The sequence below is a fragment of the Tubulanus polymorphus genome, chromosome 5, assembly GCF_964204645.1.
Source record: "Tubulanus polymorphus chromosome 5, tnTubPoly1.2, whole genome shotgun sequence".
In the NCBI taxonomy this organism is placed as follows: Eukaryota; Metazoa; Nemertea; class Palaeonemertea; order Tubulaniformes; family Tubulanidae; genus Tubulanus; species Tubulanus polymorphus.
The window spans coordinates 18,563,794-18,588,164 of NC_134029.1; the positions used below are offsets into that span (position 1 = coordinate 18,563,794).

The window sequence follows — 24,371 nt, forward strand, 5'->3', positions numbered from 1 at the left end:
GGGTCGAGGAGTGTGGACGTGTTAACCTTGGCCAACTAGCGGATCGATAATTCTACATCGGGTACTACTTTTATGGTTGTAGTAGTAGTAGGGCGGGTTCGAATCCCATAATTACGAACAGGTATTCGCCGTCTATTTATCAAATTACACCCTAAAATTGATGGTAGATTCCTGGTTTGATTATTTTCTCAATGGAGGCTAGTGAGAAAATCTAATTTAGGATCATATCTATGAGTTTCCCGTGAGACGATATGTAGAACAAAATAGTACGTTCGCGCATGCACACATAGAATGCGCTAGAATTTGCGTGGTGTGCCCATCTGAACGGGGCACTACCGAAAAATTACTGGGGAAAATCCCATTTTTCTCCCTTTATTTGGAAATTTTATGATTTTTGACGATACGCGATGGAAGCAGCACAGTAAATTATACGTAATCACCGCTTTTACTGAGCTATATGCTCTTGTGTTCGCAAGAAATCAGCATCGAAACGGGTCAGGTAATAGTCTTTCATTTCCTCAAATCTGACGTTTCATCATTAAACATAGGCCCTATTAAATTAGTATTGGCTCTAGTTAGTTACCTAATCGTTGGCTTATTTATAATGAATGGACCGAAAATGCTATGATGCCGGTTTTCTGCCAATCGATTTCGAAATTTAAAACGTTGAGTTCGAAGCAAAATCCTTAACCGATTATAGGCCTAATGATCGAGGGCTTCAAATGTATAAAACGTTCTATATTTTCGGAATATTGCGGTTGTTTTGTAAATCCATACGATCTTCCAGCTTTGCAAATGCGAATTTTGTTATTTATTTTCGATCCAGGCGATTTCGGCCCTAATTTTGCGTTCAAAGACATATAATTCACGAACTATTCATTCGAAGTTAACAGGATTAGTTTCGTAAGAAGCAGGAAGTTTTCAGCTTTCATATCATGCCTGGATTATCGAAATTGGATGAAAAATAACAAAGTAGTAAGCGACTGAAGTTGAGAAGTGTGTGTGCGTCGTTAGCTCCCTTGTTATTTTATAGGCCTATATACTATGGACATTGGATTAACAGATTATCGTTTTATTACCTACAACTCTGATATGAGGTTGCTGACTACCTATCCTCCTGATCTCATATGAGTTTTTTATCTTAAAATAGGGATTGACCCTGTTATTTATTTGATTAGTAGATTTCATTTGATTTTCTGTTTTTAGAGAGACCTTCATCCATTAAATTTGCACCATTGGTTCCCCGTTCCAGATCGCCTTTCATTTCCTAGAATAACTTAATTTTGGTGTTGTTACCGGTTTAGGTTCTGTGGCTAGTAGGATTGGTGGACAGTGATTGTGTACTACAACAGGATGAAACTTTGTAACGAACGACTTCAGCAGCTAGGCAACCGTCTGGAGTTGGCTTTGACTCGGGAAAAGAATAACAAGAATCCTTTCAACGTGTACAAGCGACTGATTCCGGTGAGTGTGACTAAAGTCAAAATCAGTTTAATCGTCATAGCTGGGATGATTGTTGTATTGACAACTTATGCTTAGTTAATGGAATTGGAAACACATAAGTAAGGACTAAAAATAGTGGTGAATTAAGTAATGTGATGACTTCAAAGTGGCGTCCACCCAGTTTCATTTTCACCCCATCCCCTGAAAATTTTCTGCCCGGACCTATTAGAGTTAATCAGACTGAGTTAATGATTAATAAACATTTTCACGCCTATTCATAGCCGTTGCATTAGTTACAATGATTGACTACCATACCAAATTAATTTCTCTACAACCACAAAAGCTGGTACATAGATTCTAGCGTATCGATTTCTAGTGATATGATACCAGGAAGTTATGATTTGATTACTGTACACAGGATTTGAACCCATGACCAGATATATATCTGCGTTGAATGTTCAAACCATTCATTCATTCTGTTCCACGCTGGTGAATTTGTTTAGCTCCACAGTTTTGTTTAGATAACCATTTAAACACTATATTCGTGTTGTGACGGAAATGCGTAGAGAATCCCACAATAAGGATGAAAAAAATAATATGGAGTCCGAAAAATGTTTCCTTGAGCTATTAGTTTATTCTACATAAAGTGCTAGCTCAAGGAAACGTTTTTTGGACTAATTTTTTCCGATATTATTGTAGGATGCTCTATACGTTTTGGTTAGAACTTTGCAAGTTAAGATTTTATTTGATAATGTTCACATCTTTCGTTTGCGATGGAATTTGACGGCCTGTAGGCCTATCGGTTCCTGTGGATCACCGTATAAATATGTAGGCCTATATGTGATCGTTTTCAATTTCAGGGTAAAGATGTATTTCCTCAGCAGCGCGACCAAGCTGTCCTATGGATAATGCGTCTTTGCGACAAGTTTCATTTTTACCCGGAAACATTCGCCCTCAGCATAAACATTCTTGATCGAGTTCTTTCCTCAGTCAAGGTAAGAAACTATCGGGTTGTTGAAACGGTCAACCATTCCAATATATAATACGTAGAGAGCGATGATATGTTCGAGGTTGTTCGTTTATTGACATATTTTTCGATCAACTTATTCCAGGTCAACCCTCGGTACTTGCAATGTATTGTCACGACCAGTCTATACCTAGCTGCCAAACTTTTGGAAGAAAATGAGGTAAAATGTGTAACCTTTGTAATACCACTGTTTTTGTGTTATCAAGTTAAATCAACAGGCTATCAGTTGTTTATATGAAATGTAATATAAGTGTTCTTCCCTTTGCTTGACATTTCCATATATAGGAAGAGAAAGTGTCAATATGGAAACAAACACACTTAATTTGGCTCATTGGTGAATTTTGAACTTGTTGTAATAACCATTGTTGATCCGATGAATTATAAAATTTGAGGTTTCCTATGACAAATTAAACTTAGTAGGCCTACGCGGCCTATTTTTGACAGGTTCTAATATTGCCGCTGCAAATTTTCTTCAATTTCATTAAAAACATGGTATAGATAAGAAAGAAAAAAAACTTCATTCAGTAAATTATTGCAGCGGTAGTCGTTACACTTCCAACGCCACTTATAAACTACTTAGACATGGCTTCATAGACAATAACGATAGGACTCTGTGTGTGAAATGTAGTCATTCCATAAATATTTTTTTACTTGTCGCTTCAGGTAGTACCAGGAACGTTGGAATTTGTAAGAAGTACACAATGTGGCTGTACGGTTAGCGAAGTACTGCGAATGGAACGAGTGATCTTAGATAAACTACAGTGGCAGATCAACTCTAGTACAGCCTTAGACTTCTTGCATATTGTAAGCACGATTTACTGATTTCTTCTTTCCCAATTGTTGCGTTCAGAGACGGTCTGATTTTATCCCTTGACGGGAGGATTTGATAGATTTGATCCATTTATCTTTCAGTTCCATACGATGCTATTGTCCAGTAATCCTCAGCTATTCGGTAGCCACAGCCACCTGACCCCGGCGTATCAGCTGTCAGCGCTGACCACGAAACTCAAGTTCTGTTTGGCCCATCATCAGCTGGTCGCTTTCAGACCGTCCACGCTAGCTTTGGCTGTTCTCAGTCTCGAAATGGAATCGTACACCGGCGAATGGTTCTCGCTGACATGTTACCTCCAACATTTGGCTCAGGTAAACTTTCATATCCATGTTATATTATTAGAAATGTTATTGCATTATCAACATTGAGTCGAGAAGATGCACAATATCCGTGTAAGATGAATAACGAGAGAAATCCCACTATAAATTCAGATAATTAAAATACATATCATCTTATATTTACCTTAGAACTTTTCATTTTTCGCTGGATTTATAGCAGAATTTTTCTTATTATTAACATTGTTGATATTAGGTGTTTTGAATTTCAATGTTTTTGAGATTGTCCCGCTACCCCCCTAGGGAAATCACCACTGGGGTAAAATGCATTTCCAGACATCGATACCCCCTTGAATCTGACGTTTTGACCGGAGAGAAAGTCCATTTTCAGGCAGAAAACCCATTCCTTGAAGTGTGTAATCTACTAGGGTACTCGTAAACCCAGCTATCCCGCCAGCTGGCGTGACGAGCAGTAGGTCGTCCGTTGTCAAAACGAGTTCATTTTTAGTGAACTTTGAACTGGATTTTTAGACTCCCCAATCCATATATTATCACAGCACCCGCCGAATATACAATACTTTCATTCTTCTACTCGGTTATCGGGATAGTTTTCTTGAATAATTGATTCATTTAAAAGAAAAGTTAATTTAGATTTAATTGAAATGTAGAACAAATCGAATGCAGACGATCAACTTTACTTAACTGGCAGATCCTCCCTGCCATACCTGGAATCCTCGATTGCCACAGTAGTACTGCGGGTACCCCATTCATGGTTCACTGCAGATACGCTAAGCGTTAACGAGGTTCATCTTGAAGTTGTCACGATATCAAAACATTCCCAATTTTCGTTTTCTCATTTCATCAGATCGATTCTCGTCGGCTGATCCACTGTCGCGAGGCGGTCGCGTCGTGTTTGTCGAGCAGCCAATACAAGAAGAACGTCGTCTACCGCTTCAGTCTCGAGGCCGTGAACAAACGAGTGAAACGCAGTCTCAGCGAATCGGACGACGATCCGAACATCTACGACGGCATCAAACGGTTGTACAACAGCGAAGACGGCGGCGGTGGCGCGATGAGTTGCGGGCTCGCCGCGCGATGCGGCGCTGACGATACGCCATGTCCTACATTGAAACCAGTCGAAGTTAATTAGATAGCGACAACGACCAACTGCACAACTACCGCGTATTAAACGACAATATTTGCCCTGTTTTAAATAAGATTATTGGTCGGGTGTTATTTGTTTATTTTACATGTATTATTGAAAACTCCGAGGGTTACAATTTGCCTTTGAAATACTGTACGGTAGAGACTTCGGTTGGATCTTTTTCGACCGTAACAATTCGTCCGACCTGTCGATATATGGGATACGCAATCGAATAAAATTTCTCCATATATCCAAGTTGATAATGTAAAGTTTAAATATCCAAGTTGAAAAGTAAGCATAATTTTATTAGAGGTAACCAGACATAATCGCGCGGAGGGTCCCTACAACTCCTTGATTCCTTAAAAACTCCTTCAAAAAGGAAAATGCTTTTTAAGATGCTTGAAACTCCTTTGATTAGAACGAAATGTTCAAAACTAAAAAAACTACTTCAATTTTGGCATATATACAATTAGAAAGTTTTGACTAGTTTATAGTTGTACAGTAGAAACCAAGTTTAGGATAGAAATTTGCTTACAAAACCACTTGAAGTTTACCGCGATAACAGTGTACCAATTTAGGAGGAGTCTACTGTAATTGAGATGAAAATGATGCAGACGCTTCCTCGAAATTCGAAATTTTTTAAAACTCCTTGGAAACCCCTTATATCCAGGAATTGCTGATCTGTAGGGACCCTGATACAACAACCTAAGTCTAAAGCTTAGAGTTTTGATCTATAGGTTACTGTAAACTATTTCGGTCACCTGCAAATTCTTTTTCGAAAAAAAAACGAACTTTCAGGAAATTGTGCTCTTTCGATGACTTTTCAATACGTACGTATGTATACGTTGGGTGTGTGTGTGTGTGTAATCATCGAAGACGAATAGCTTTTCGTCGTAACGCTATCTCCGCCTTCATTTCGCCGTCTGTTCAACGCTTCGTCGACTTTACTCGTGAACGCGCGACGAAACTCAACGAAGCGTTGATACACGACGAAATGTTATCATCGTTTACCTTCTTGCGATACTCGTCGATTTATAGTCGTAACGGTATTTCGAAATACCGTCGGTGAGTTTTCTCGATCGAAAATTTTTTACACAAAAACATCTTTTTTTTCTCAGTTGATGTAAGCATTGCTGGAGCATCTCAATCACCATTTTATCGAACGGTAGTTTCTACCGTTTAAGGGTTTAAAAAAAACAATGCGCCAAACCAAAGAAGATTTCTGAACTCTTAAATCTGACTTATTCCAACCCCTCTTATAAAAATGGATCTACTCTATTTCATTTTTGGGATCTGGCACACTCAGGCATATCCACATGTATTCGGTTTGGTGAATGTTTTATATGCAACTGCAATTTGTGATAAGATTCTACAACCGGTAGGCTACTCAATCGAATTAATTCAATTTCATTGACAATTTCAACGAGGTTGGCAGGTTTCTATTACACTGTTGGGTCCAGTGCCTCGGTTACGAGTTGAAATCAGTTCATTTTCAGAGTTAACTCGGAGTGAAATCTGAACTCAGAACTCCGGAACTGGGTCCCGCTTTGAATCGATTTGCGCTAGTGCAACGAGATTTAATTTCATCCCATAACGATAAGAATATGATAAAAAATCTTCGATCGAAAATGTACTTCTTTCATCATCGAAGAATTTTAGAAAAACAACTGATATTTTGACGTACTGAACGATGGCTTCTGTTTTAAATATCCGCGACATCGAACTCGATGCTAAATTCTCTCTCTCGCGTACGTGCGGATTTTTCTCGGGAACTCCCGACGTACGGATTTCGGTTAGTTTTATTAGTATGTAAATTATTTAACGTGTAATTATTCTTAGGTTAGTCTTAAGTTCCTATTATGAATAAAAAAATATCGTAGTTCAACAGGTGCTCTTTGTGCTCGGCGGTCGCCGGTGCCGGAACAAAATACTGTACAAAAAAAATTATAAAAAAACGGTTTTTTATACGAATTGAAAAAAAATGTATGTAAAAAGTTTAAAATGTTAGCAAAAAAGCTCCAATGGACCACGCCTTTTGTGGGGAGGTATAAAGTTATTTTATTATTATTTTGCGTGTTGCGTCTTGCTGTGTTTGATTGTGTTGCGACGACGACTGGCCGTAAAAAAAGCGCCAAATTTCTCTCGGATGTCACGATCTCGCAAAACGAAATATCAACGAGTTATATTTTAATATATTTCCCCTTAATCAGGACATTTTTCGGGTGTGCTAGAGAGCGAGTTTGAATGCGAGCTTAAAAAGAAGATAACTGCATGGATAGATCTGGAGGAGTCAATATTATTGTCTATAAATGTTCTCAACCTTGTGTGCTCGGGTCATCTTAGAAAGGCCTATGCAGTAAATAGTCTCAAATGGTCCATTGCAAAAAATATTGTATTTTATCATCATTTGTTTATCTTTCACTATGTGTGTTACTAGTATTATTTCATTATGTATTGTTACCGGTATCATCATTTTTGACCGTATCGTCCTGTGTTAATGTCATTGTTACGTATTTATTACCAACAGTCAACTGATCGGCTGACTGATTCAAAAGACTTTTGATGATGAAACTTTTGTCACACTCAAAAATTCAGTCGGTTTCAAGAAGAATCTGGTAGTCATTCCATAAGTAATTGATTCCCCGTTTATATTCTCTATACTGTGTTTGTCCTGTCCACTTATGGTTCTAGATATTTTCTCTGTCTCTGCGCAAAGATCGAAATGAGTGCCAATATTTGTTGTTTTCGTTAGCGTAGAATGACCGTAATTATAGAAATAGAACCGTTTCTACCGTTTTCCGGTCATTCTTTATTTATCATTAAATTGTCTTGTCGTGTGTTGTCATTGTGTGTCTTCTGGTGTATGACTTCAAAAATCGTATCAATCAAAAATAATCTATCAGCCATTATTGAATGAAAGGGCCCGATTTAGGTGTGGAGCTCTTATTTCTGGCTGTATGCGTGCATGATATGGTTTCTCATTTGAAGAAAAAAAATCGGTTTATTGCATGTTATGTAGCACGGGTCACTGCTTAGTCATTGTGTGGCTTAGATACTGTTCGGTGAAACTTAGCAAATTGATTACAATGAGATTTGTACTTTTTAGGGGTCTAGTACAGTAAAATGGGTCATTCATAAAATGCACGCTCCATATTACGCAAGGGTCATATTTGACTCGGGAGTCCGATCCGGGCCAAAACTTATCCATTTGATAGCCACTTATGGATTGCTTTATGAACACGTAATTCGATACATAGAAATGAGGCCCGGGGTAGGTTTGTAATGAATCCGCAATGTTTGCCATCTTATGAATGACCCCTTACTAAGTCCTTGTCAATTCGCTAAGACGGATTGGTTTGGATTGAGTTTTGTTAAACTTGTATCCTGAGTATGGCACTCACTGTCGTATCTTATCATCTAATCATTCTCATTACTATGGTTAGGCAAGACCTAAGTCGAGCCGGCTTAACTTGTATTTTTACCACTCCCTAGTTTGTGAATCGTTCAATTCGTTTTTGTCCCACGTGAGTTCGGCGGGCTCGACTGCGGTCGGTGTTGTGTATTTTTCTTTTGTTAAAGGGGATAAATCATTTTTTTTTTTTCAAGGCAGCTGAAATAACGGGAAAAAAATTATCATTTATCCCTTCGTAAATGTCAGCGTCGTGAAATCACGATTCTCTTCTTAAACCAGGGCAAACCGTTCATAATCGCGAATATACATAGAAATTGATAGTTACGTGTCATTTCATTTCGCGGCATATTATTCCTGTCAGTATAGTTTACCGTTTTGCTTCATCTCTTTCGGTAAAGATATACCATTCGAAACATAATATTTGTGTATGATTATTCCTAGAAAGACCCAAAGACAGAATCGAATGTTTGTTTTTTTTTTTTTAATCGGAATCGAACTTGCGCGTAATTTCCATTGAATTTGCTCATTCGTACGATATCGCGGTCAGCTATGCAAAGTGTTTCGATGGCCGAGTGTCATTGGCGAAAGAGAATGTTTTTTCTACTTTGATACTTCTTTTGTAACAGCTGTACGTAGTGCTACTACTCGTTGCGAAAGACTGTCTACTACAACTACAAGCCAGGGTAGTCATGGGTCATCGGATCTCATATCGGGAACAGGTGCGTATATCGTAATGATTGATTCGCGCAGCGAAAAAAAATTCTTGTTTATACCCTAAAAAAATCAAATTAACCTGAATTTAACGATGTCTTTCGGTTTAGATAATCGTACGGAAGTACCCAAAATTATTCATGTACCTATTGTGTAGGGGTGAGTTTCACACAAAATTCTCGGGTAGGGATTAGAAATCTCTCTAACCAGAAGGTTTTCGTCGTCTCCTCCGCGCCCGGCAGCGATGCGACGCGCGGATGACCGAACGAAACTCGAGCAAAAAAATGACCAAAAAAAAAACTTGGAGACGATCGTGCTGTGTAAAACATAGCAGCTTTCAGACAGAGTTTCAGTTAGCCTTGCGCCGTGTTTCGCCGTGAAAGAAATATGAAAAAAGATTGCCGGCTTACACTCGGTGCAAGGTTCGAAAACGGGAATATTTTATGTATTAAAGTAGCTTTGTTTTAAAATCTACGGCATATGTTGACGGCTAAAACGATCGTTCGTTTCGGTCGTCAGAATAGCAATAAAAACAGGTGCATTTTTTACGGTGCGAGATGGGGGACACTTACTGCTGAATCGTACTAAACGACTACTACTTTAGTATCACTCTCCGTAATTGTCACACTTATCGCGACGAGAAACCCGGTACTTACTAAAAAATCTGCCCGTCTCGCATCGGATATTTGCGCGTATTGTTTATATTGTTTGTTACGATGGAGAGTGAGATTATATTAAAATAAACGTGTCTCCAAACAAAATCATTCGATCTTTTTTTCATTCGATTTGGTGTTCTATTCTTTGGTGTTCTATTCTATGTTTAACCATGGGCTCTAAAACGGTGACGTCACATATACGAGGAATGTACGGAAAACTGTAGCTCGGATACTATTTTGCCAAGATCAACGGAGGCATTTTCACGTTCCTTCATTTTTGAGTTCATGGTTTAACAGGTTCAATGATTTTTCCAGAGAAGACTTACTTACTGCCTCTATTGTTTCAACCCGCTTAGGTCATTTGTTTAACATGGGACGAGTGCAATTTCAATAGTTGTCTTTTCAGGGGCAAAACTGTCATTACTGATTGGCCTGTAGTTCTTGATCAGAGCCTGGCTCAACTAAGTGACAAGGGAAAACATAACACAGGGGAATAATTTCTCTCATTGGAAAACAAGAGAATTTGATAAAACACTGGGAAATGGTGTCAACGCCTTTTTCCCTGCTGATTGTGTTGTATCTCTTGTCACATCTTTTCAACAATTTTCGTTTCATGCGAGTTAATTTGAATTCCTATAAGAATAGGATTCTTATAGACGGTTCCATAGTCAAGACTTAAGACCAAAAGTGGTCTTAAATCTTACGACTGACCTTAAGTTGTTAGATTGGCTATAGAATTAAGTTGGTCTTAGAACGGTCATAAGTCTAAGCCTTGACTGGAACCAGCCCCTGGGCTAGCTAACTACTTGGCTGAGGTAACAACACTGGTCTCTTCTACTGATGTTTATCAGAACATGGGGAAAGTTCCGATTTTACCGGGAAAACACAGGGAACGTGGAAGTGGATATATTGTGGTCGCCCTGCATTATATTGCATTGAAATTCAGGGCCGTCGGAACACTTTTTTGCTTAACAAAAATTTTTTCAAAAGCACGCTGTACCGCGTAGCAGCTCATCGTTCTCTGTGTACTATAGGTGGTTGGCTCACGACTTCTCATGCTCCAGTGAACGAGACCGTGAAATGGCCCCAAAGCACATCTCCGGCGATTGAATTTTCAAAATTTTTCTAGGGGAGGACCCCCAGACCACCCTTCAGAAATAAGCCTCGCCACTGAAAAATTCCTTCCGACGGCTCTGAAGTTTGAGATGGGTAAGCTACAGGAAGAGGCAGTCATTAGTCAATCATAACTGTATGTAATATCTGCCAATGTTCATCTGTCTAAGATAATGAAGAGGGGTGCAGTAAAATAATCGTTCTTGGGCCTCTCCACAGCATTGGGATACAGATACTTCCAATCCAATACACGTACGCAACAGTCCAATAATCAACTAGATTTGAAAGAGAACAATAGGACAACTATGGAATTTCAGTCAAATATATTAATAATTTCATTTATTAAGTAACAGTCAATGATCGATACAATTCCGGAAATTGCATATGAAGCGAAATTACATCGAAGTGAATTATAATTATTGAATTATATATGCCACTAATAAATTATTCGACACAATAAAACTACTGGCTTTTCATTAATCACAATATTCCCTAACCTTTTAAAATCAATAGTGAAAACTTAAAATGCAAACCTCTTGTAAGTTGCGTTCCGATCGTATTTTATAAGTCAAAAAAACCTAAAACCCAGTTATTCGTCGTCAAGTTTTATTCAAGATCAAAACGGAGAAAATAATTAATGCAACGACCATCAACAATACCCATATATATCGCTTATATTTCGTAAGGAAACTCGGCTCTTCAACGATTTCTTTTTTAGAACGCGATTTCCGTTTCGGACCCGAATGAAATTTGCGGTTATACTTTTCTAATTCTTCCTTCTGTTTTCGAACTTCCTCTTCTTTTTTCATTCGCTCGGCCTCCGACGCTTCCTGTAATTGACAATAATATTGAGGATATGCAGCGACTTCCACTAGGTGGGCACTTGTGACTTGTTTTTCCCCCGACTATTCCTAGACATACATTGTTTTCCCCGACTTGATCTGCCAAGAATCCGATCAATTAACACAGTGCGTATGACATAGACGGATACTGTTTGATTATACTTGCGATATAGCAATCTCAACAAATTTCTCTGACTCATCTCTGACTTGAGGCTTTTTCTTACAAAATTCCCTGACTTTTTTAAAGAAAAGAAAATTCCCCGATTTCCAGGTAAGTGGCCCCAATGTTACACATTTGGAATATTTTAGGAGGGGACCCTTCTATAGAATCCGAATGCAATAAGGCCCTCAGTATCAAGATGTATAGTTCAGTTTGCTTAGTGAGAAATCTTTATTGAATTTATGTAAAAACTAGGACATGGCATCAATTAACTAGGCGTCCAGAGACACCATTGCCAAGTGGGCTAAAAACTGGAAATCTAGAAACAGATTTTGCATTCATGTGTTTTGATGTATATTCGCCCACCATCGCAAGACGCATACAGAAACAAATATACAGCGCCACTCGTGATAAAAGTAGTAATTGTACCACATGCCATTCAAATAGCTGACAATTTTGATCAGTTATGTGATTCGCTCATTGGCGTTTTACAATAAGCAGGGTTACTTAGCTTAGTATAAAACAACATGTATGAGTCGTGCATGAAAATATCTGTTGAAAAGGAACATTTTGATTGACAATTTGAAGGATTTTGCGTCCGAGATGTAAACGTAACACCGGCGTACCTTTTGCTTTTTCTCTTTTATTTTCAAGCACGCTGCATCGCAATCGAGATTAGCTTGATGTTTTTGATTCACAACGCAGGCAAAATTTTTCTTCTTGCGTTTACACGGGCAGTGTCTAGTTACTGACTCGGTGCATTCATTCGCTTTCGAACACGCGCCATCGTGACACGATAAAATGCAGAAATGGCCGCACGACATCTGAAGGCAAAGAAAACATTTGAAAAGTGTTATGAAAGAGTGGACATTTTTAATCTGTTTCATTCATTTTTTACAGTCTTGCAAGTTACACATTTTTATTACATGGGAACATCTGTACAAAATTTAAGGGCCCCAAAGATACAAATTCAGTACTAATGTCCTGTTGGGTTCTGTACATACATAGAGCATCAAGAATCTGAAAAATTCAATACACCAGGTACAGTCAAGTTTGCTTAATTTGTTTCATAGGCATCTACTTTGATTACCCATTTGATTTCTAACTTTTGTCAAGTTCGCTTATCAAAGTTAAAATTTGCTGATACGAATTAAGTGGACTTTTAATTGCATTTCATTACAAACCTGCCAAAAATATGAGTAAAAACGAACCCAATCATCAACTTACATGTTTAGTGCACTGTCCCATACAAGATTTCAGCTTGTTCTGTTCAGATTCAGAAGCAGTTATCCATTGATTGCACTCGATGTACAACTGTAAACTGCTGCAGTGACATCTTGTTTTGATTCGGTGTTCGCACGGCGGACATTGCCCCGGGTGACACGTCAGCAGACATTTATGCTTGCATCCGATTGGTCGCTTTCTGTTGCATTGAGCCTCACACATCAAACAGTTTTTTCCTGCCTGTTAAAGAGGATAATAACGAGCGTAAACAAACGATGTCAAAAAGATTCTATATTCCACTTGATCTTCAGCCTACAATTACGAAACACACCAGCTCATGAGGTACTATTTACAGGTTTATCGGTAGTACCAGTAACCTGAAGTTATGTATAATCAGTTTTTCAAAATTTTACTTCTACCAAGAGGAATAGAAGTAGATTGTAGAATTTACAAGAACAAGGACTCCACAAAGCTGCTGCGGCAAGCAAAGAGCCACAAAGTTAGCTTGTGAACAGAATGCTGGATTTCTTCTTTAACTCAATAGATTTTTATAACAAAATTGCACACTTTGAACCCTAAAGATCAATGCTCTGCAGGAGATATTGTCTAAAGACATAATTCATAAACGGCTAAAACATGATTTCAGTTGGGCCTAATTGAAAACAAAGTCTGAAATTTTAGTGGTGGCCAACTGGTGGTATGTCCGCATTCCTTAAAAGAAAGCTGACCCTCTTCAAATGTGATTTCCTCTTGATCCGGGAGAACTTAAATGTCTCCACCAATCGATTGTACCAGGTTCCCATCCAGAGTTATTAGTGAGAATTTCAGTTCATTAAGCAAATGATTCTCTACCTTTTCATTATCACTGGCCCCTTGTACTTTGTGACACTCATGGGCACACGTATGATTGCCGCATGGTAATTTGCGACCGCAACTATTTGAACAGGAATATGATCGTGCCTCGCTGCATGGCATATTGATAGTCTGAAATAAACAAAATAATTTTGTTACCGTTATTTGAATTTCAAGTACAGTTGAGTCCCGATAAAATTTCCCGTTTCTGAACGCCTAAAATGGAGCTAACATTGAGATCATTTGGGCATTTTGTGACTAAGATAAGTTCATTTAAGCGTGTCCCATTACAGGGTTGCTTCTCATTTTACCTCTTACTATCTCACAGGGTGGCCACTTTTATTTGACTTGCATTTTATTTGACATGCATGTTGTTCGCTTTTTGCAGGATCATGCAATCTCAACAATTTTCACAGATTTTGCTTTGATTCTAAGCTTTTTTTTTTTTTTTACAAAATTCCTTTGACCATTTTCTGACTTTTATCGAGAAAAGAAAATTCCCCGACCTTTTCCCTGATTTCCAGTAAGTGGCCACACTGTTTCACTAAGATGTCATCACTCCATTGATTTGACCCGTTTCTCTATAGGGAAGCAAGGATCCTCTTAAAAACTTCATAAGGCTATATGGAGATCGTTCGTGCATTAGATGGCTCATTAGAAACACAATTCCAATATTCATTAATGAAATATATATCATAGATATCAAATTCTTGTTGTGAGATTTACATGTAATAAGTCGTAAAAGAATTTTCAATACGTTATACATTGTATCATATAAAATGAATATAATTTATGGGTTTAAATTCAAATAATAAGATAACTGACACTGTTAGGCTGTAAGGATTCAAGTTAGCGATTAGGATATAAACTAATGGAATTTACCTCGTGATCACCTAAACATGTAACTGGAACTGGCATTTGACATGGTGGACAGGGCTGATCAACCAGTTCGTACCTTATCTCGGGCGCTGCTTCCCACGGACCGCTGCGTTCCACCTATGTAGAGAATAGATAACAATTCCAACGAAAGAAGTCACTCGGGTCCACTGATATCGATCTCATTACTTCAGAGAGCAAAACCCACAGTTGATGATTTAAATGATGTTAAATCATCAACTGTGGGGTTTGCTCCTTAACCCTTTCAGTTCTAATTAATCAATACCCTGAAGTGCGGGAGAAATTTGCAATTTTTGAAAAGTTCCAGCCCAGTGCATCAAATAACAGGCATCCACTATAATGCGTCTATACACCGCTGTGTGGTGTATGATTAGTTACTTTTGTCTAACTGTGTTTGGCAGGTGCTGCCATCTATCATTAGAGATAAAAACTTTTACGAATTGCATCAATACACCGCAGTGGTGTACTAGCAACGTCAGTCACCGATTTATACACCGTCCTGCAGTGTAGATGCAACTGAAAGGGTTAAGTCTATCATAAATATAATCACATCTTCCTTTGATGAAATTTACATGTACTGTTATAAAAGAACATTTGACCGCCCAGTTATTTGCAAAACTGGTAGGAATTTTCTACAATTTGATGAATTGGAAAAAGACCACCTCAAAACACATTCCAGACATACTTAAAATCGTTCACTAAATCTTCAATTCCAAACCCTTACATAATGCTATACCAGAACAGGACTATCACACTATCAAATCCTTTCTATTTTGACTTCCGGTATATGTACCTGGTAACCTTACTATTTCCGCCTAACTCTCGGTCCTGTGCTTACCTTATCGACCACTTTCGTGAATACAGCTATATGACACCGGGCAGGACAAGAATGAGTACAGGTAAGAGATTTCTCACAAACTTGACGACAAGGAGGACAACGCCCAAAATGACATCGATGGGCATCACGAAATTCATGATTACACACCGAAGCAATTCTGAAATAACAATAGAACTCAGTTTTATCGCTCAGGAATTTTCGCCCCAGGAAACGAGACATCTACCCGCGGTACACAGTATCAGAAATTTGGTACATACTATGTATTATGTAATGGGCTATCTGGGTTGGTTTATTACTCAAGGGCCCCAGTTTGACCCTAGCTGAAGGTATTAGAGGGTTGGTACCTCCGATTCACAGAAAAACACAGGCAATTTAATTACAGGCTTTGAAGGCAGAACATTAAATTTTGTGGAAGCCGATATAAGAAAAAATTTCAGGTTTTCAAATAGAAGGGGCATTATCAACCGGCTTCTTTAAATCTAAGAACATCCTAATTCTTCGGGGACAGTTTTAAAGAAAATGGTTTCAACTGTAACACTGGGGTTAACTCTAACTATACGGTAAGTCAAATTAGTTAATTTCGAAGTACGAGTTAAAACCAATCGGTTCTTTTTTTCAAACTTTTTTTTGTCAGAAAACATTTAATAGTGAATCGTGCACTTTTTTTTTTTAGTCAGAAAACACTTACTAGTGAATCATGCACTTTTTTTTAGTCAGAAAACATTTACTAGTGAATCATGCAACACAAGTGTTGGTTGACAAGGTTTTCACATTTTTAAAGATACTTACGAGCATTGTTTTGAGCAGCGAGGAGGTTTAGTGATCTTCTCGCGACCGCACCGTACGACGATCTTCGACGACTTGCAGAAACAACTGACCGTTTCTTTCAACGAACACGGATAACACCGACCTAGAAAACACAGCATCAAAATGTCTGGTTATCTCCGGTTTGACTCACTCGAATCAGCTAATACAGTGGACCCTCGTTACAACAACTTCAGAGGATCCAAAAAGATGTTCGTTATATCCAGTATGAAATTATTGAAATTGTCCTATTTGCAACAAGATTCTAGGTTTGTTATAACTGATAAATCATCATATCGAAGGTGTATTTAACGAGGACCACTGTACACCATTTACCAAGTGTTTCATGGATTTTTGTCCATTTCCAATTTGTAGAATGAAGAGGGTTCTAATCTGAATTCGCAAAATGTACTCGACAACAAGGACAAGTACACCAGCATATCCAAATCAGTTATTGAAGCACTTAACTAGTAGGCATGCATGAAGAAAGTGTGCTATGGAGTGCACATCCTAAACTTAATAAAAATACTAGACGAGATGATAACATGATGCCATTTGTCAATATAGATTAAAATATAACCCCCAGGGAGCTCCTACAAAGAATGTGTCAGTAAAGGAATGGAGAATGAATAGAGGACATCACATTTCCGGTGCCCATTTTTTGGAAAAGTGGCCTATTCTGAAGGTACTATGGTCATAGTCACTCATCAGAATTCAAGAGAGTAGAGGAGCCGACATACCTGTATGACATCGACTGTTGCATTTGTGTTTCTTGCAGCCGAGATTTTTCGCACACGGCTGTTCACACGGTGGACAATTACCGTCGCAACACTGAAATGAAGACCAAAACTAAAAATGTCTAAAACTCGACTGTGGGTTTCCTTCTCTCAAATGATGAAACACATTTGCAGGGCTTGATTTTGTCAGTATCCCGGTATCGCAATGGTACTAGATTTTTTGTCGGGATACTAAACATGGAAATGAAACAAGAAATTTCGTATTTCACCATCAGAAAATGTTTAATTAAATTCTCTTCTTGATTAGAAACTTAAATCAATGACAAACTGAGATAACAAACTTTGATGTGGGATACTGAAAATAGAGGATCTTGTATCCCAAGAAGTTACTCTAGGTATTGTATGTATCAAGCCTTGAATTTCAATGCCCCAATCATTCTTCCAGGTATTTGGGAGCTGGTTGTAATACGGCTACCACATATCTCTTGACAATGTCACATTTGTAGAAAATTTTGCAACATATCGTGCATAATGAAATAGATGGTACACAATGAATTACCTTTCGTTTACAAGAATGTCGACCACAATCCTTAGTTTTAGTACATCTGGTGTCACAAATATAGTCCTTACAACACAACACTTCCTTTTGCCGCGCCCCGCATTTACATCTTTTAGTCACCATTTGCCGACACTGTGGTCAAAAACAAGGATCCATCAACCGAATGAAGACACTCAATCAAACGATATGAAAAAGGAAACTTTTCACTTACAGCACCACAAGGTCCAGTGTGACATCTTTGCGCGCAAGTATGAATTCCGCAATCTAATAGTTTACCACACGTGTCTCCGCAAGTCGGTATATCTTCAGTACAAGGCAGATGTAACTCTAGAAATGACCGAAAACTATAATTGACGAACTGACCGGTTTATTTTTCTTTCAATCAATCTAGCAAAGCACTACTTACTGGACTTTCCACAGGGACACGACCTAGCACCGGCTCTCGGACAAGGTCCACAACTTCCAGCGTGACAAGTTTGCTCGCAAATATGATTTCCGCAGCCTAGAACCTTGCCACAAACCTATAAGCAGAATTTCCATTATTACATGTCACAACTGATTTTGATAAATGGTAATACCAACACTTCAGGAATTATCACCGAAACCTTCTGTCCGATCTGTATCAATATCATTTCTCTCAGGGGGTAAGAAACATTCCAGTCGATTGCGGAGCTAAGGAGTCAGAGGCCCAGGTGCAAGGATATAACTGTGGTCCTGGGAGTCCAACATACGACTTACGAATACAAGTATCTAACTTACAAATGAAACTACCTAGGCCTGTGAAATCACGGGGAACTATTTTCTGTCTGGGTATACTCGTGTATCGACTAACAGCTTGGAAATACCCCCTGAAACAGAATCTTATCGTCCAATCAGGCTTTATGTTGCATTTAGAACCTCACATCAATTATTTTGAATTGAAAATGAACCACTACAGCCAGACATTAATCACCACGCTTTCAAAAAATGATCGCAAAGACTAGCGGTGACCATTCGTCAATAACTGTAATACAGTCAACCCCGCATAAGTCGTAGTCCTCGGGACTGACGATTTTACTACGACTTAAGTGATGTATGAGCAACGTGTATGTCGTATTTTTACGAGTTATCTATAAGTCCTGGTTTTATACGAATTCCGCGAATAACCCGTGAAAATACGATATATACGACGCTCAGATTCCAGCATGGTAAGTCATGTTGAGCTGACAGTGCAGATCCTATATCGCTCAATCAATCAATTAAAGCCGCCACGTGCATCACACTGTAACTGTCTGACCACTAATTACAATGAGAATATTGTAGCGTATTTTTATCTGCTGCCGGCATAGTAGGCTACGACTTACGCGATGTATCTTGAATGGAATCAGAAGATTTGGCTTCTAAAATTGATATGACTTACGTGAAAATACGACTTATGAAGTATGAGTTATAAACATAATTTCATAAGGTTTAAAGAAGAAGAAAATGGGGACCAAAATAATTATACGAGATATGTGATGATTTGGCTTATTCTTCGATGACGACTTATGCGGGGTTGACTGTAGCTTTGTTCAGAACCATACCTTGTCACACTGCCAGACCGGAGTAGCGCATGGACGCTGAGCGGTCTGCTGACCGCACTGACACCGCTGAGTGCTCGTTTTCGAGCACGTTTTACAATCGCCCTCGTGACACGCCTGTTCGCAGCGATGCTGTTTACACGACAGCGTACGCGCGCAAGGTTTACCGCACGACCACGATTTCGATCCGCACCGACGAATCTGCGGCTGTTGTTTGTTACAATGACATTTCACCGACACCGTTTTTGGACACGGAGGACAAGGACCTGAAACAAGATAAAACCATAATCATGGTGTTAACGTACGAAGCTTTCAAAATTTCAATTTAGGGCTGTTCTACTTTTACACCGTCATCCCGGTCGTAGTTGTAAAAGACAATCAAAACTGTTTCACTGCTGAAGGTTTGTATATTTCGTCTCAATCACATCTTCACCCGTCAAGGGATTCGAACCCACTATGCTAAAGCTGTTCGCCGAACCCCTTGACCTCACGAGTCGTTGGAGTCGTTACTAGCCGACCAGAATCCGGTCGTACCAATCACAGCGCTTGTAACAAACGACTTTAGGCTTCTATTGGTTTTCCCGTTAAATGGACCAATCAGCGAACGTTTTACTGAACAAGGAAGTATTTCGCAAATCGATATTTGACGTCTTGCGCAACAGTGCTAGTAATGAAATCACGCTTCGTGAGACCCGGGAGCATGTGGAAGCGAGTTCGGGAGTGATGCCGGACCCCTGGCAAGCGAGGGTGTCTCAATCAGGGATCTGTGTGTATATCTGCGCAACTTACCCGGGTGACAGAACAGCATACATTTGTGACCACAATTTGAAGGTAGCAGTTTGCCGCACTGTTGACCACACGAATGCGGTAACAACCACGGATCATACTCGGGCTCCTCTACTTTACCACAGTAACACAAATACTTCGTCGGACATTCGATTTGTTTGTATTCCAGGCGACAATTAGGACTGTAATGAAACGACGGCCATTGGTTCAAGCGTCACAATTTCGCTTAGTTGCTTTCAGTGCTGACTAATAAATACCCTATAGTGCTGGAGGTAATTTGAAAATTTTAAAAAATTCCCCCCTAGTGTGTTGAACAACGGGAATACCACTATAGCGTGTCTACACTGCGGCGCAGTATATCGTTAGTTACTAGTATTTCACCATGTTTGACAGGTGCTGCCATTTTTCAAGAGAGATAATTACTAATTACATCAATACACCGCAGTGCGGTGTACTAGCAAAAGCTATCACTGATTTATACACCGCACAGCGTAGACGCACTGAAAGGGTTAAGCAAACAAATTTCATTTCGATTTTGCTTTGGAGACTGAATAAGGCCGAATGATTTTAACAGACCAGACTACCTGGTATTTCCATTTTAGAAATCTTCCTCACAAATAAGAGCGATCCGACCTTAAAACTTGTCGCTTAATTGACGATGAACTAGAAAATCATTCTGATTTTTTTGGGGGATTATTTTGATGGTGTTTTTAGGAGTGCTTGAGCTCTAAAAGAGTTGTAATTACTCAGAAATAGGAGTGAAAGTAAGGTCTGTTCTTAACTCTTGGCCTTTCAGTGTTAGTCCAGGGGATTGAATCTTGGAAGTGGAAGAATCATTGTTAATTTGATGATGACTGTTAGGAATCTTTGAAGTCATTAACAATTCACGTGTGCATTATCAAAGTTTCCTGATATCTGTAGCACCAATTCAATAGTCGTACACTGATAGGAATTGGCCATTAACTCACCAGTTCCATGGAATATCGCGGTCGGGAAAGTTTTCATCCGACAATCGAGACTTAGTTTGATAGACGCCGTCTTTAACCCATTTCTGTATGCACGGTATGTGAAACACACAGAAACATTGATTACAACACCAAATCTGCAAAACAGAAATCAACAATAAGATCAACTTCAAATGGTCAGCTGTGGGCATAAAAGTGTATAAGATTCAGCTTAAATCCGAATCTGATAAAACAAATACTGGGTACTTACGGCGTCAGTCTTCCTTATGTTTTCTAAGCAGATCAAACAAACCGACGTATCGGACTTGAAGAAATTGTGCAAGTATTCGCTCGTTTTTCCGATGTCGCCATCGTCTGAAAGTGTGAGACAAATCATCAGTTATTCACATAAAAATTAGCAACTGAAATATCGATAACACTGTCAGCAATGACGGACATCAGTAGAGACAAAAACCCATCACCATAAGAAGAACATCATATGGTTCTAACGTTCAGGGCAGAATACATTTGTTCATCTTCGGAGGCATGTTTGCTTTGTAATAGTATAGTTTTTAGACCAGTCTTACTTCAGTGCTACATATGACCAAAAAGTGCTGGAGAGATAATTGGAAAGTTCCACCCTAGTATGTTGAATAATGGGCGTACTGCTAACAGTGACTACACTTCGGATACCATACTCTCATCTGGAAAATTTGCGTTTTGAAATGTGCTTCCTTTCTATCTAGTCAACACGCGGGACAATCAACTTAGAGGACTTTCTACATCTACATCTACCATAAAAAATAAATAAATTATCGGACTATTTACACGCAGAAAACGACCAAAAAAATATAAAAATGGACAAATGATCTTCAACCTTGTAATATAACTATTTCCAAAATTTCGATGTATTAAATTAGACAGCCAGAAAAATTCACCCCAATCAGTCGCTTGCCGGTTCAGACTGGTTGGAAGATTGTTTGGATGAACTGGAACCGAATTTCCCAATTATGCACTTCGATTTAAACAAAAAATTATGTAAACTCGACCGCCGATCACACAACTGTATCTGTACTTCGATTTCAGATTTCAAAATCAAACCCCCTGTGTAAGGTTACAGACCCACCACAAGGGACACTCAATCAAAAAATCAAACGAAATTTACCAACCAAATAAATAACAGGGACAATCCCTATTTTAAGATAAAAAAAATAGTGCATTTACACTGCCTTACATTGCCATGCGGTGTATCGTTAGCTACTGGTATTTCATAAAAGTTTCACAGGTGCTGCCATCTTAAACTATTACATAATATCAATACACCACAATGCAATGTCCTGGCATGTCGTCGATTTATACACCGCACTGAAAGGGTTAAGACCATAAGAACACCTTGAGACCAAACTAAGATTAACAACCTTTTTTGAACTCAAGTCAAAACTGTCACCACAGAATCTACACTTACCAGTAGAGTCGGCAAACGATTTTAAAACTGTCTGTATAGCCTCTTCATTCTTTATTTCATCTTCGCTATCATCTTCTTCATCGTCTTCATTATCGTCATTGCTATTTTGCTGCTTCAGGAGACGTTGCGCGTTTTCTCGATCTTTAGCTTTGATGTCTTGGAATTTGTCTTGCGCTCGTTTTGGGGCCATGAAATCTGGTTGAATTTTCAGAAGAATATAGAAATAAAGTTAGAAGTAAAGATTAAAAAAACCAAGCGATATTGATCCACCCTACGAATTTTACAAAAAATGAAAAGTTTGAACATGTCAAGTTATGAGAATAGTTCACATCTTGAAGCTTATGGTTCAAAGTTAACTAGGGTCTGTTTCATAATTCACTAAAATCAACGAATCTAAACAGTTTGTTATTGTAATTGGCTGCTTTTGTATAGTGGTGGATCCAGGAAGGGATTTTTATATTAAGCATAGGGCACGTTTTTACAGCCACTGAAAAAGAGACATTAGCCTGTGTGGCATCACAGCCCCCTACACTTGATAAAATGTTGCATATATAGACTGTTATTCAAGATTTTACTGACAGAAATCTTATCATAGAATTGTCTATTTACAGATTATGACAGATGATACTCAATACTTTTCCAATCACCACTGTATTCCAAAGTGCCTAGATCCACACCTGAACCAATGGTTAATTTGATCATTTACAAGTAAACAAGTTAACCAAGCAGAGTTCAAAGACAAACTTTAAAAGCCATCTCACAAATATACATGTAGACCTATCTATTTGTTATTTACCAGTGAAAGATGTCTTTTCTCGACCTGGTGCAGTATTTTGGTTGCTATTATTCTGATTCGTTCTACCTCCTCTTCCCATACCACCGACATTTCTTTGAAATGGATTGAAGTACGCCTCGTCGTTATTGCCATTTCTATTGTACGTTCCTCGACCTCGGCCACGACCTTTAGCGGGTAAGTATGCGGGAGTCCCGTTCATCTTTCTCGTTGTTGGTATCTATTTGGAAAACGATGAAATAAATTGAAATTTAGTCGGCTATCCAAACAACATCGGTCCCTAAACTCTCAACACACTTTTCCGCATCATTCGTGATCGTGCAGACTTCGTATAGCCTATCAGGACCTTACCTCATGACATTTTTAATTGAAAATAAACCAAACACAAGACATTAGCTACGGAGAGTTTATAAATGCTAGAATGATGGAAGGTCATAAACCTATTCAGTGGGATATCATTTTACAGTCAGCTGTTGCACAAGGATTGCCGATGCCATCCTCGCTTGCCAGGGTTTGAATGCTTCCCACTCCACACAAAGCTGCTCAGTGGCCACCAGTCTCTTATCAATAGCTTTGTATTGATAGAGGATCTGCCAGGAAAAACAACGCATCTAATTGGCGTAATACATAGACTGCTCTGCAGCCAACAGTTCACCCAAGAGCTCTTGCGCGGTGTGATAGACCAATGGAGGGTCTGCGGCCAGGACAGGATTTGTGTTGGCTTGAACTTGGCCGGGCGGCAATCAAACCCTGGCAAGCGAGGATGTATTGATGCTAGCCAAATTTCGATATCATGGATAAAAATTGAGAGGAAAATTTTTCTATATATCTAAAAAAATTGATTGCATCAAAAAAACATTGTGTCAGCAATATTCTTCGTTCATGACACGCCACCACTGGAGTGGACAGGCTGTAGTAGAAAGTGTATTATTATACTCAAAGTCCAAGTTGCCACCTGGTTTAAAAATGATAATTGTCTCAAATTCGGTCGATCCTCTGAGTTCCCTACGACCGATACACTTTTACCCAATCCCTGTTTTCCTTGATCTCTTCGACTTCGTGTTTGACAGATAGTTTCAATAAATATCTTTGATTTATATTGAATTTATATCTCAATTTAATGACAGATTCGGTGCGGTTTTATTCACCTATTCATTTACTGGTCGGTTCAAATATCAAGCATGTTATCGCTCGAATATAACGATCGAGAAGCCGATTCATCTGTGAGACGAGCAAGATGCATTTATAAACACAACAACCGTGCGTCGTGAGAACCGCCGACCAACGACTTATTGCAA

At 38.8% G+C, this 24,371-nt stretch overlaps 2 protein-coding genes across 2 annotated transcripts; one reads left to right on the top strand and one right to left on the bottom strand.

The window, feature by feature from the left end:
* Positions 1 to 305: 305 nt before the first annotated feature.
* LOC141906382 (cyclin-I-like) lies at positions 306 to 9,599 on the top strand. Its single transcript, XM_074795638.1, has 7 exons — positions 306 to 499; positions 1,305 to 1,464; positions 2,304 to 2,438; positions 2,556 to 2,630; positions 3,134 to 3,274; positions 3,383 to 3,613; positions 4,443 to 9,599. The coding sequence occupies exons 2-7, from the start codon at positions 1,354 to 1,356 to the stop codon at positions 4,725 to 4,727; spliced, it is 978 nt and encodes a 325-aa protein (XP_074651739.1). The 5' UTR covers positions 306 to 499; positions 1,305 to 1,353; the 3' UTR covers positions 4,728 to 9,599.
* Positions 9,600 to 10,992: 1,393 nt separating this feature from the next.
* Positions 10,993 to 24,371, bottom strand: LOC141906381 (NF-X1-type zinc finger protein NFXL1-like). The gene is made up of 18 exons (XM_074795637.1): positions 24,222 to 24,371; positions 23,077 to 23,293; positions 22,281 to 22,475; positions 21,087 to 21,190; positions 20,840 to 20,973; positions 19,875 to 20,053; positions 19,089 to 19,351; positions 17,933 to 18,047; positions 17,738 to 17,853; positions 17,527 to 17,658; positions 16,971 to 17,061; positions 16,216 to 16,336; positions 15,427 to 15,583; positions 14,574 to 14,687; positions 13,692 to 13,823; positions 12,843 to 13,079; positions 12,242 to 12,439; positions 10,993 to 11,443 (listed from the first exon to the last, which is right to left on the bottom strand). The coding sequence occupies exons 2-18, from the start codon at positions 23,273 to 23,275 to the stop codon at positions 11,213 to 11,215; spliced, it is 2,718 nt and encodes a 905-aa protein (XP_074651738.1). The 5' UTR covers positions 23,276 to 23,293; positions 24,222 to 24,371; the 3' UTR covers positions 10,993 to 11,212.

Bases quoted from the DNA above. Each gene is read 5' to 3' on its own strand.
- LOC141906382 (XM_074795638.1), top strand. From the start codon at position 1,354: ATGAAACTTTGTAACGAACGACTTCAGCAGCTAGGCAACCGTCTGGAG. The intron at 2,631-3,133 runs GTAAAATGTGTA...TTGTCGCTTCAG, and splicing joins AACTTTTGGAAGAAAATGAG to GTAGTACCAGGAACGTTGGA. The intron at 3,614-4,442 runs GTAAACTTTCAT...TCATTTCATCAG, and splicing joins ACCTCCAACATTTGGCTCAG to ATCGATTCTCGTCGGCTGAT.
- LOC141906381 (XM_074795637.1), bottom strand. From the start codon at position 23,275: ATGAACGGGACTCCCGCATACTTACCCGCTAAAGGTCGTGGCCGAGGT. The intron at 18,048-19,088 runs GTATGGTTCTGA...TTCTGCTTATAG, and splicing joins CGGTCTGGCAGTGTGACAAG to GTTTGTGGCAAGGTTCTAGG. The intron at 13,824-14,573 runs GTAAATTCCATT...TGTTTATTTCAG, and splicing joins CATGTTTAGGTGATCACGAG to ACTATCAATATGCCATGCAG.